Source organism: Meriones unguiculatus, chromosome 7, assembly GCF_030254825.1.
Source record: "Meriones unguiculatus strain TT.TT164.6M chromosome 7, Bangor_MerUng_6.1, whole genome shotgun sequence".
NCBI lineage: Eukaryota > Metazoa > Chordata > Mammalia > Rodentia > Muridae > Meriones > Meriones unguiculatus.
This window is the reverse complement of record NC_083355.1, coordinates 118,868,784-118,882,027: the sequence shown is the minus strand read 5'-3', so window position 1 is coordinate 118,882,027 and position 13,244 is coordinate 118,868,784. Positions and strand designations below refer to the sequence as shown.

The following is a 13,244-nucleotide window of genomic DNA, read 5'->3' as shown; positions in this document are numbered from 1 at the left end:
TCATTAATAGTATGAGAAGTATTAGCAACCTCAGAACACTTTTTACCATTAATATTTGCATTTTCATAAGCTGACATAAAAGACAAGATGGCAGCAGCTGCTTCATTATCTATCTTCTTTTCTATAGCTTGTTGTAGATAATGAACAAAGTCATAAAGATCTCAGTAGATTTTTGTGTGATGGGGGAAAGAAGCCTGTGGGAGTATTAATGTCAGAAACTTTATTCAACACCTGTATTTCAGCTTGGCTTCTTGAGTTATTAACCACTTGAAGGCTGGCAAGCTGTTGGGCCACTGCTTAGAACTTGCTTTGTCAGATAAACTGATGATAAGTAATGTTTGTTGGGGTTCCTGCCTTTGGTTATGAGCAACAGCGGACAGTCATTTGTCAACCCATTACTAAATGCACAGACTGTACTAGCAGAGGTGAGAACTGTTCTCCTAAGATCTTGCCGATCAAAGGGTATCCTTTTCTACATAGTTGCCATACACCTATTACTCATATAATGAGATGACTCTCCAATCAAGTCTCTGTAACTTTTCTTGAGCTATTTTATATGGTGAATGGGTGTGTAATGGACAGGATTTATCATACTTCTCTAATGACTGGAAACACAAACAGTAATTCTCCTGCCAGGAAAGATTCTTTAACACAATTTTGAGGGTAAGTTGTATTTGTATACTAATATATGGTAGGCATTATGGAGAAAAAGATGCAGGAAATTTAGTACTTAGATGCTTTTCTGAAACTTCCATATTTTGTGTGTGTGTGTGTGTGTGTGTGTGTTAGGCTGTGTGGCTAGCTTGATCTGGTTCCAGAAAATTAAATGGTTTTGTTTAACGTCCTATTTAGCAGTGCAATTAGTCATACTTTTTTGAGGAAGATCACATGGTTGGAGAGGATTTAAGATGGCAGTGCAGATCATGTAGTGTGTCTGATCAGCAGGACAGCAGTGATGGCAGAGTGAACTACTAACCAAACTGTTGGCCTTGAAACACCAGCATCTGTGTTTCCCAGGGGAGAGGAGAGCCTAGCATGAGAGAAAAAAGTGGATCCAACCTCAGGTCACCCAGGAATCTCTGGAAGATTTCCCAGGTTCCTACAGGCACTTTGTCTCCATGTCTAACTGCACCGGGGGAGGGTGCAGGCTGTCCTGATGAGAACAGATAGGCAAGCACAAAGGGAGAAGGTGAAGGCAGTCCTGATGAGACTTGATAGCCTGGGGTCAGTTGCTAGGGGAGAGAGCTCCCCCTTTCTGATAACAAGGGGGAGAGGAAAGGGAATAGAGGTTTGGAAGTTGGGACCATGAGGAGACTCAGGAGGGGGCTATGACTGGGATGAACAGTGAATAAATAAAAAAATAAATAAATAAAACAAACAAACAAACAAATAAATAAATAAATAGAAGAAGAATTTACTTTCCGTTTGTGGAAAGCAATGGAGGTCACAGTCCGTTTCTGCTTTCTTGCCCTTCCTCGTCTCTTCATGTTTTATACTTTAGTCTAGAGATTTGGAGATGCAATACACATATAAGTAAGACACTGTGGTGTTTCATTTCTGAGTCTTGTTTACTTGATTCAGTATAATATTTACTGGTCCATTCTTGTACCTACAAACCCTATTATTTTCTTTTCCTTTACAGACTGATAGAATCCAGGTTTTCTCATTTTTGTCTATTGTGGGTAGACGGGCAATGAACATAGCTGAGCAGTTTTCCTTATAGCACAATAGGAGTCTTTTGTGTACATGCAAAGATGTATACCTGGGTCATTTGATAATAAACTTTAACTTTTTAGAGTTATCCATAGTACTTTTATAAATTAAATTTTATTTCTGATTCTTACTCCTTTTTCTCTCCCTCATGTGGACATATAGGACTATGCCAGCAACCATGGCTAAAATATCTATTTTCTTAAATGCAAAGACCCTGAATAATCATTTAGCCAATGTAGCTCATGCCTTAGATGTACAAAAAGGAATTAATGCTCAACTAAAAGGAGGCTTGATGGTGTTCAATCAGAGGATTGACCTTGTGCAGGAGCAAATTGATACCCTATGTCAAATCGCTCAACTTGGCTGTCAATGAAAGTATGCTGGACTTTGAGTCACTAGCATACAACATGAGAATTTTTCCTGTGCTGCAAATCTGTCTAGACAATTGTCGAGCTATATTTTAGGTAGTTGGACTGGAGAATTCGATACTACGATGGAGCAGCTGAGAGTGGCCATCGTCACAGTAAATTCTACCAGAGTGGACGCAGGACTAGCCACAGGATTATCATCATGGATTGCTGCAGCCATGAATCATCTGAAGGAATGGGCGGGCATGGGAGCATTAGCAGGCCTTCTGGTGTTGGTCTCCTTGGTTTGCCTGTGGTATATATGCAAGATTAGAGTTTCACAACAGCGTAATGCAGCCATGACCATTCAGGCCTTTACAGCCATTGAAGCAGGTAGCATGGTTGGCTACCATAAAAAGCTCAAATGTTAAGCTCAGGATGCGAGGCTAAGCACTGCACTCAGGGTCAGCCGCTTTGGACCCAGAGAAGAGCATGTCTGGTTGCATGCGGGTTGATGCCCCAGGTCCCGCCTCTGAGAAAAAGGTATCGGATAGGTCTGATGCTCTTTGGGTGGATGACACCTAAATGAACATCAGTACAAAGTCCCAATTTATTTCTAATATCAGAGATCAGACCTCTACTCTTGCCTGATGCGTCTAAAACAAAAAGGGGGAACTATAGAGAGCTGCGTAATGCTGCGCCTTAAAGATGGAGCTGGTTTCTGCCTTCCACCTTCCAGATGGTGAGTGCTCTCCGTCAGGAACAACTCCACATTTGGCTAAGGCTGAGGATCTGGCTTGCTTCCAGGTATGTGGACCTATCTGCATTGCCAACGTGGCACGCTGGGGTTGGCTACCCAGAAGCTATTTAAGCTGTGGGCTGGCTTTCCCCAGGGTCCGAGGATTGTTCAAGGTTCCTGAATAAACTGCATTGAAAAAAAAGTGAATAAATTGTAATCAATAACAAATAAATTAATAAAAATAAATAAATTACAAAATTTAAAAAAAGAGAGATAATAAAACTTCCATCATAACCTCTCTCTCCAGTCCTGGCTATTACTTGCTTCCAGGTTTCTTCTTGCTTGCTTATAGCAGCACAGCACCCAAATAGCCCAGCCTTGACCCCATAGCTCTGTCAGAGGAAAGACACACACCATGATCAACACTGACAGTAGACATCAGTAAGAGGAAAAGAGCACATGTGGGAGCATTTCCTCAACAGGATCCTCTGTATTTATAGGTGTGTAGCCTGAGGATAACGTTAAGTCTTGGGGGAGGTTTGGAGAAGCCAGATGGTTCCCTGAGACTCCCCTGTGCAGGCTCTGGAGTCATCATCAGTGGTTACTATATGAACTGGGCTCTGTAGACCTTATGGAAGGATCTTGAGTGCTTTGGTTTAGTTAAAAACAAAGCTAGTGGTCTCACTATAGGATGTGCTTTCTCTGCAAAGGCAGACACGCCTTTTCATGAGACTCCAAAAATCCGTACCTACCTAAAATTGAGGAGCATAATATACATTAGAGGACATATCTTCCTATTTTTGTAGAACGGGCACAGTGATGGTATATTGTGTGATCATGGACACAAACTTCCCTGAAGGATGCTTGGGACCAGTGTGAGTCTTAGCACATAAGGAGTCAACCCAACAACCAGTATATGCATTAATTGACATGTTCTTTGGGGATATTTCACCATCTGATTTTTTTTACTAGGGATCATATCCACATTTAAGGTTGTAGGAACCTGTGCTAGCATGAAAGTGATTACTTCTGGATGTAAGTTTTTTATAATATGATACAATTCATAAGAACAAAAAGAAGAAAGTTGCTGGTGAGGGCCAAAATGACTCTATCTGGATACCAGGATCATTTTCCAAAGAAGCTCATGACACTTGCTTTGGAGCAGCATCTGGGGTTGATTCTGGGTCCCAAGTGTCAGGAAGCCTGAGGTTGGAGCTGAGACCCTGGGATGATGAGTGTGTGTGCCCCAAGTCCTAACATGGAGCTGCTAGTTATGGGAAGGTATTCACAGACTGTGGGAATGCAGGGTGAGGGGTTGTGAACAGAGTTTAGGGCTGAGACAGTCAGGAGCTAGGGAAATTTTCTTACCATTCCCCAGGTGACCTAAGGTGGACCTGAGCATTTCCTTTACCATGGGCTTTCCTTTTTTCTCACTGACATTGAACTGAATAGAAGTGAACATTCATTCTGTACCTTTTGATTATTTGATCAAAAGTCACTTTTTTTTAATTCATAGGAAAGTGTGATTGTTTAGTTACCCCACAGATTACATTTTCCTAGAGATTACTAAACTGATACAACATTTTTCATGTATCTTATTTTTAGGAAATGTGTCTGATACTTTTAAAAATATACATTTCTATTTTTCTGCAAATATATTCTCATGCATCTCACATGAGGAAGTGATAACTGGGTATTATGATCATAGTACATGAAAGTTTGTATCAAATTGCTTTAAGCAATATCTATCAAGAGAAAGCCCCTGTCCTGGCCCATTACCTTGTGTTTAGGATAGTAGAGCTCAAGCAAGGTCATGAAGTGAAGACACAAGTTACATGTCTTATAGAACACCATTGAGCAGCCAGACTCTGGAGTTGCTCTCTAGAAGCAGAGCCCAGACTTGTGTCCCTGCAGCAGGAGGAATGAGATCGGCAGGTGGAGCTCACTGCACCCACCAGGCAGAGAACTGAGGAGCAGGTGCAGAGAGACTCCAGCAGGAGTTCCTCCTCTCACTTCCTACATGAAAACCAGCAAACCAAGGGAGTTGTAATGTTTTCCCTGAGGATTCCAAAGCAGAAGTGAGTACAGATCACTAGTTTCTTTCTTGAACCTAAGTCACTCCCTTGAGAATGCCACGGAAACCAAAACAGGAATGCCACAGTCCTTAATTCACCACAGGGCAGTTGCTGTCACAATGGAATAAACTCCACAGATGTAAAACTCGGAAGCACTGTTTTCTTAAGAAGAAGTGGGCAGACATGTAAACTGTCTTAATCCTGAAATTTACCCCACATTCACTCTAGAATCCCATATTCTCAGGTAGATTAGAGACTGGTTGTAAATGCCTACCTACTAGGCTGCAAGACACACTGTGAGATTTGAGTGTGAATGTGTCCAACCCTCCCTGAAGTGTGCTCAGGGTCCTCTGGGTGTACTTACAGATGACTTACAGATGACAAGGGCAACGGAGACCTGCTAAAAGTCGCTTTTACAGCAAAAATCTTTGAGATCCTCTCAGCAGTGTGGGGGCTGGATTCCCAACTGGTGGTATAATAATTTAAAAATATATTACAAGATGGATTGGGAGGAAGTCCTGAGAGTCCACACCAATCTCAGGGTCTATTGGTATTTGATTACTAATGGACAAAATATCATTACATTTTTGGGAAGGTTTCTGGAGGTTCACTATTTATTAGAGATACTATCTATGTGTATATAAATAGTGCTAATTAGACTCATTGATTTATTTGTTCATGAAACAAAATAGGTCAGGTTGCTGGAGGAGAGACTTACTGGCAGGTCCTAAGGGGAACCAGAGCGCCATTGTGGTATACCAGGTGGTGAGAGTTCTAATAGTGGAGACAGGTCATAACATTTTACTTATGATTGAAAATTCCGAAGAATTAAAATCTGTATGAAATATGGAAATGCCAATTTTATTTATTTAGAATTTTCATACAAGTGTATTTTTTACACTATGCATAATTCATTTCCTTTCCCTCCTAGTCTCCCTTTATTCTACTAGACGATTTCATTCATGTCGCGTGTTTGCATACACAGTTGCAGATAACTAAGGAGTATATAAGAACTACTAAGGAGAGAGTCATTTAATGTCTGTGTTTCTGAGACGGTCTTAATTAATACAGATATCTCCTATTACACCCATTTCCTTCAAACGTGATGTAAGTTTCTTAATCCTTTCTGATGCCTTTCTCTCCACAGGTGTCCACTCCCAGGTCCAGCTGAGCCTGGGAGACCTGGGGCCTCAGTGAAGCTGTCCTGCAAGGATTCTGTTGTGTTGTATTCATATTTATAATTTTTATCCATAATACACATAAATTATATGTTATTTACACATGGAAAACAATATTTAATACATAAAACATACATATAAATGATTTCTTGACAAATCCTTTGCTGCTCTTGCACATGTATAGTTCATTTCTATTATACAGTTATTGTATATATTGCTGCAATAATCACTGATGTGTAAATATTCCTGAAGTATGTTTACTTTTGGTCTTTTGAGTGACTTTTTCAGTATATAACCTGTTGGAAAGGCAAACATTAATTGACTATAACTGAAGGATGGGAAGGGTGTGGGATGCATTTCCTAGGACAGGGTTAGGACTTGGACCTCAGCATCCTGCTTCCTGACCCAGGTGTTCCCCACTTCCTTCTTCTCCAGCTGCACTAGGTCCTTACCTAAGAAAGAGCCTGCTCATGAATATGCAAATCATGGGAGTCTAGGGTAGTAAATAGAGGGATGTCCATGCCCCCAAAACATCAAATGATCAGTTCCCTCTGCAGAGTCACTGGCTGCACTGTCCCTCAGGATGGAATGGAGCTGGGTCATCCTTTTCCTCCTGTCAGTAACTGCAGGTAAGGGACTCACCAGTTCCAAATCTGAAGAGGAGACAAGGACTGAGATGACAATGCCATCTACTCTGCCTTTCTCTCCACAGGTGTCCACTCTGAGGTCCAGCTGCAGCAGTCTGGGGCTGAGGTGGGGAGACCTGGGTCCTCAGTGAAGCTGTCCTGCAAGGCTTCTGGATACAGCTTCACCAGCTACTATATGGGCTGGGTGAAGCAGAGTCCTGGGCAGGGGCTGGAGTGGATTGGATGGATTTATCCTGGAAGTGATGATACCAGCTATAACCAGAAGTTCCGGGGCAAGGCCACACTGACTGCAGACACATCCTCCGGCACAGCCCACATGGAGCTCCGCAGCCTGACAGCTGAGGACTCTGCGGTCTATTACTGTGCGAGAGATGCACACTGCTGCACCCACATCCTGAGTGTGTCAGAAACCCTGGGGGAGCAGGAAGCTGCCCTGGGACTGAGAAGTTTGATTATTTGCTCAGAAATAATCAGAGTTTCCCTTTTTCTGTCACTTCTGGGTCTTATAGGGTCTATTTCAGCTTTTCTAACTGATATGAGAATGAAGTGATGCTGATTCAGGACCCTCCTAAAGTTTTTTACAGTTTTATCAGTCACCCTCTTCATTGACGTGTTTCCTTAATAAAACAAAACTGTGACAATACCCTACAATATAAATATCTTTTAAATCGAAGAGATTAGAACTTTTGCTTGGGTATCTAAGAATAAAATAAACTAGAATATTAGTTCAGCCAGTAATAACAATATGAATTTGACCAGTAAAAACAAATCACCAACACTTTAGCAAAGAAAAGCCCCTTTCATAGTTCAGTTTGATTTTCCTAAAGCAATCAAAGGCAGTTTGATGATAATGGCCTCCGTAGATCCACTCCCCCATAGAGACACTTTACCTCTTCTATACAATCTAATTTTATTTCTTTATTTATTGATCCACCTGATTATGAATTGCTTTTGGTAGCAGTAATTAAATTTCTTATTGTTTTAGGGTTGGATATGGAGCTGCCTAGGATACTGTGGAGTCCTCAGAGTGTGGAGTCTGGTGCTTTGGCAACAAGCTGGGCTCCTGCTCAGACAGCATTGAGGCCAGAGCAGTGGGATTCCAAGATGAGGTCTGAGATGGCTTAGAGGATAAGAGCACTTCTTCCAAAGGTCCTGAGTTCAATTCCCAGCAACCACATAGCGGCTCACAACCACGCACAGTGAGATCTGGTGCCCTCTTCTAGCATGCAGGTGTACATGCAGGCAGAACATTGTATATATAATAAATAAACAAATTTTAAAAAGAGGCCTAATCCTGGCATTAGCACCCCTGCATGCTCATTCTCTTGTTTACTGAAATTGGATTGTGTTTGTCAATAATTATAGGTTGACATAATCTGAACCATTGAAAATGAATTTTACATTTTGCTGGTATCTTAGAGGTAGGATTTTGTTGGGGTTTGGTCTGGTGTTACGCATTCAATTGTTAATTACTGACTCCCATGGTCTGTTTACAGCTCAGAGTAGCACATTCTCACATACACCAAATGATGTTGTATAAACTTTGCTCATCAATATCCTCTGTTTAAGAAAGAAGTTGCTGACTTGCTTATTAAATGCATTACTGGTATGCCTACAGGACAACTGTTAGAGAAAGAGCTGATTGTAATGTAAGAGAGATGCTTATTAAACAAAAATGGACAGTAAAGACACCCAGGGACAGACTAAAAAATGCTTTGTTAACTCTAAATTTTCTTAACATTTGTGAAAAAGGAAGAACAGTAGCTCAAAGATACTGGGTCATAGAAAGAAAACTGGAGCATTAAATCAGGCCACTTACCATAAAGGATGTGTTGACAGCAGAATGGAAACCTGCAAGAGTTTTGACATGTTGACTTGGTTATGTTTATGTATCTACAGGGAATGAAATATATGTTTACCATCAAAACTTAAAAAGATTAGAATTGATCAGGGAAGACCTCCCTCTAGCTGAGACATAAATGTCTTTGCATAGCAAACTAATCTTTTTTTAATTAATTACAGTTTATTCACATTGTATCCCAGGTGTAGCCCTGTCCCCAATCCCCTCCCAATACCACCCTACCTTCCTCTTCTTCTCCTTTGCCCCTCCCCCAGTCCAATGACAGGAGAGTTCTTCATCCCCATCCACTTGACCATAGTCTAGTAGGTCTCATGAGGACTGGCTTTTTTGTCGTACTCCATAGCCTGGTAAGGCTGTTTCCCCTTCAAGTGGAGGTGATCCAAGAGCCAACCCCTGAGTTCATGTCGGGGATGGTCCCTGGTCCTATTATTGAGTAACCCTCTTGTATACTGAGCTGCCTTGGCTACTTCTGTGCAGGGGTCTTAAGTTATCTTCATGCATAGACCTTGTTTGTAGTATCTGTCTCAGAAAAGACACCTTTGTGCAGATATTTTGGTTCTGTTGCTCCCTTTGTGGAGCTCCTGTTCCCTCCAGTTGTTTCTATTTCTGTCTTCTTTTATAAGATTCCCTCTACTCTGCTCAAAGTTTGGCTATGCATCTCAGCATATGTTTTGATACCCTGCTGGGTGAAGTCTTGAAGAGGCCACCTGTGATAAGCTCCTGTCCTGTTCCCTGTTTTGTCTCTCTTCCAATGTCTGTCTCATTTGCCTTTGTGAATGAAGTTCCAAGTGGATCAAAGACCTCAATATAAAAACCGACACACTAAACCTGTTAGAAAAAAAAAGCGGGAAAGAGACTTGAACTCATTTGCACAGGAGACTACTTCCTGAACAGAACAACAGCACAGGCACTAAGATCAACAATTAACAAAAAGGGCCTCATGAAACTGAAAAGTTTCTGTAAAGCAAAAGACAATGCTGTCAGAACAAAAATGACAGCCTACAGACTGGGAAAGGATCTTCACCAACCCTATATGTGACATAGGACTAATATCCAGAATATATAAAGAACTAATGAAATTAAGAAGATTCAAATCAAGCAATCCGATTAAAAAACAGGGTACAGAGCTAAACAGAGAATTCTCAGTAGAGGAATACAGAATTGCAGAGAAACACTTAAAGAAATTCTCAAAGTCCTTAGCCATCAGGGAGATGCAAATCAAAAGGACCCTGACATTTCACCTTCACACCCAGCAGAATGGCTAAGATCAAACACTCAAGGGAAATCACATGCTGGAGAGGATATGGAGAAAGGGGAACCCTACATCATTGCTGATGGGAATGTAAACTTGTACAACCATTTTGGAAATCAGTCTTGAACTTTATCAGGCAAATAGGAATAGTACTACCTCAAGACCCAGCTGTACTTCTCCTAGGCATATATCCAAAAGATGCCCAAGTACACAACAAGGACATTTGCTCAACCATGTTCGTAGCAGCTTTATTTGTAATAGCCAGAAGCTGGAAACAACCAAGATGCCCCTCATTTGAGGAATAAATACAGAATTTGTGATACATTTACCCAATGGGATACTACTCAGCAATTAAAAACAAAGAAATCATGAAATTATCAGGCAAATGGTGGGATCTAGAAAAGATCATCCTGAGTGAGTTATCCCAGAAGCAGAAAGACACATATGGTATATACTCACTTATGAGTGGATATTAGACATATAATATAGGATCATCATGCTAAAATCTGTACACCTAAGGAACCTGAGCAAGACGGAGAACCCTGGGTAAGATGCAAAATCTTCATTCAGAAAGGCAAATTAATCTTATTGGTTACCGGGTCCTCATGGTGCAGAAATGTACCTATAAATATTACCTTTAAGAGTTGGGTTGGCTACCAGAAAAAGCTAAAATGTTAAGCTCAGGATGCGAGGCTAAGCACTGCACTCAGGGTCAGCCGCTTTGGACCCAGAGAAGAGCATGTCTGATTGCATGCGGGCTGATGCCCCAGGTCCCACCTCTGAGAAAAAGGTATTGGCCAGGTCTGAAGCTCTTTGGGTGGATGACACCTAAATGAACATCGGTACAAAGTCCCAATTTATTTCTAATATCAGAGATCAGACCTCTACTCTTGCCTGATGCGACTAAAACAAAAAGGGGGAACTGTAGAGAGCTGCGTAATGCCGTGCCTTAAAGATGGAGCTGGTTTCCGCCTTCCACCTTCCCAATGGTAGTGCTCTCTGTCAAGAACAACTCCACATTTGGCTAAGGCTAAGGATCTGGCTTGCTTCCATGTATGTGGACCTATCTGAATTGCCCACGTGGCACGCTGGGGTTGGCTACCCAGAGGCTATTTAAGCTGTGGGCTGGCTTTCCCCAGGGTCAGATGATTGTTCAAGGTTCCTGAATAAACTGCATTGAAAGAAAATTAGTTTAAGGGGAAAAAAAAAAGAGTTGGTTTATTTTCAGAGCAAAAGGCCAGATAATAATGAAGACAAAGCAAATATCCCAGATGATTCAGTCTCATAGACTACCTCAGTTACTGTTTCCTCAAGAATATACATACAGATGAAAGTCAAAAGGGCTAGTTCACATGTTCGATCATGGGGTGGATGCTTTTGGTCATTTGGTAGTTTATGAATTGGACATGATAAGCAGAAAAAAAAAAACAAGTTGAATGTTGGAATCAGGGATCTCTTTCTCCCCTCTATCTTTCCTTTTCACTTATTTATATCTCCTCTAAAGGAGGAAAAAAGGAAATGGTAGAAAGGAGGGTGAGTACAGTTATAGGACAAAAGGTAGATTACTGAATCTACTAGTGTCCAATATTATGTATTGGTATGGATTATTGGATATTGATATAGATTTAAGATTGTTTTCTTCAACCATTGTTTAATGTATTGTACATATGAAACTTATTTGAAAATGTGGTGTAAGTTCTAGTTTTATGAAGGCTAACTATTGCAAATAGTTCAGGATGATTGGAAGTGAAAATTAGTTCTTAGTCTCCTATAAATAATCTTACTTGTAGTCTTGTTAGATACTAGTTTAGTTATTTAGAGAAATGAGCTTTATTTGGTCTCTTGTATATGTTCGCAAGGTTAAATGGTTACAAGATTAGATAGTACATAGCTAGAAACAAGCAACCTTGTTCTAGATAGATGGATGGATGGATGGATAGATAGATAGATAGATAGATAGAAGTTTTTCAAACAATTCAGAGATCTACAGAACATTGCACTTATGTATACTTTAATAATAAAAGGCTTTTCTGACAGAGAGAAACATCTGCTCCTGGTAGCACATCTAATCTACTTCAAAGAAGATGATGGGCATCATAGGAAAACATGTGGCAAGACAGCCACTGGAGCAAAACCTGTCCTTCAACTGCTGATAGCTGGCTGTCTGAGCAAACTGTGAGCAAGCAGGGCACGGGGAAATTGACTGTCCAAGTGGTCAGGCCTTCAAAACTCCTGTGAAACAAAAATGCCTTTCAGATATTCTGGGCCAGTAGGCTGAAGCTTGAATGATCCAAGGACACAGAGAAATATCTGGTGACTGTCCAGGAAGTCAACTGTCTGTCATGTCTATCCTTCTGGAAGCTGTTTGCTCTACATTTCCTACATACTTAGGTAACATTATTACCTTCTAAGGTCTCTGATGAGGTAGAGGACTAGACAGTCTTAGTCTACCACAATTAAGCTCAGTTGTTTAGGGACAAAGACAATGTTTTAAGCTAAAAGGATGTTTTAAGGTCGAAATTGATTTTTCTTTCAGGTTGATAAGAAAGTGATTTAGGTACAGAACTTTGGACTCACCAGGATAGGATAGATAATGGAAAACTCTTTCCAAGGATTCCACATATGAATAGATGGGACATTGTAAATGTAATTCTTACTTGATAATTATCATAATTATTCTTATTGCATTAGTTTATTAATGTTAGAGAAAAAAAACATTTAACTTTTTAATAAAACTTTATTTATTACAATTTATTAACTTTGTATCCCAGCTGCAACCCCACTCTCCTCCCTTTACAATCTTCTCTCCCTCCCTCAGCTCCTCCCATGCTGCTTCCCCTGTCCACTGATAGTTGAGGACCTCCTCCTCTTCCATCTGACCCTAGCCTATCAGGTCTCATCAGGGCTGTCTTTGTATAGTCTTTGTATATGGAAAGCAATTCTGTTAAGAAAGAGGAGGATGTGTAATGGAAGTTTTGGTATCATGCACTTCAGGCCACTGTGTTGAATGAGACTCTACAGTGTCCTGGGGATGCATCAGCCAAGTGGCTGTAAGACCTTGGGTCAAGGACTTTTTATTTCTGCTGGATCCCTGCTGAGCACATGATACTAAGTGCCTACTTCACCAGGTAAAGTGGACAGAAATTTCTTGTCCTCCAAGGCCCACTGCTCTTCTTCTGTCCTCTATAATATATAGACTGTCAAGACCATCATAAATTCTGTTTTTAAAATATAAGCCACTCAGTCATGGTAGAAAGGAAAGAGGGTTTCTCTTACCTGTGAATTTGGGGTGGCCATCAACAGAAAGACTAAGACAGATGTGATGTTGGGTTGTCGTTAGTTTTGAGCTAGCTGGGCCCATGCAAGGTGGCATCACATGGTACAAGCTCTATTTCTCAAGGAGAAACAAAGCTTCTGTCCTCCACAAAATCC

At 40.9% G+C, this 13,244-nt stretch overlaps 1 gene segment (V, D, J or C); it reads left to right on the top strand.

Annotated features, from left to right (window-relative positions):
• Positions 1-6,602: 6,602 nt before the first annotated feature.
• Positions 6,603-7,824, top strand: LOC110542851 (Ig heavy chain V region VH558 A1/A4-like). The segment is given in 3 exon segments: positions 6,603-6,681; positions 6,765-7,145; positions 7,685-7,824. Coding segments are annotated over 3 exon segments (567 nt in total).
• Positions 7,825-13,244: the final 5,420 nt, after the last annotated feature.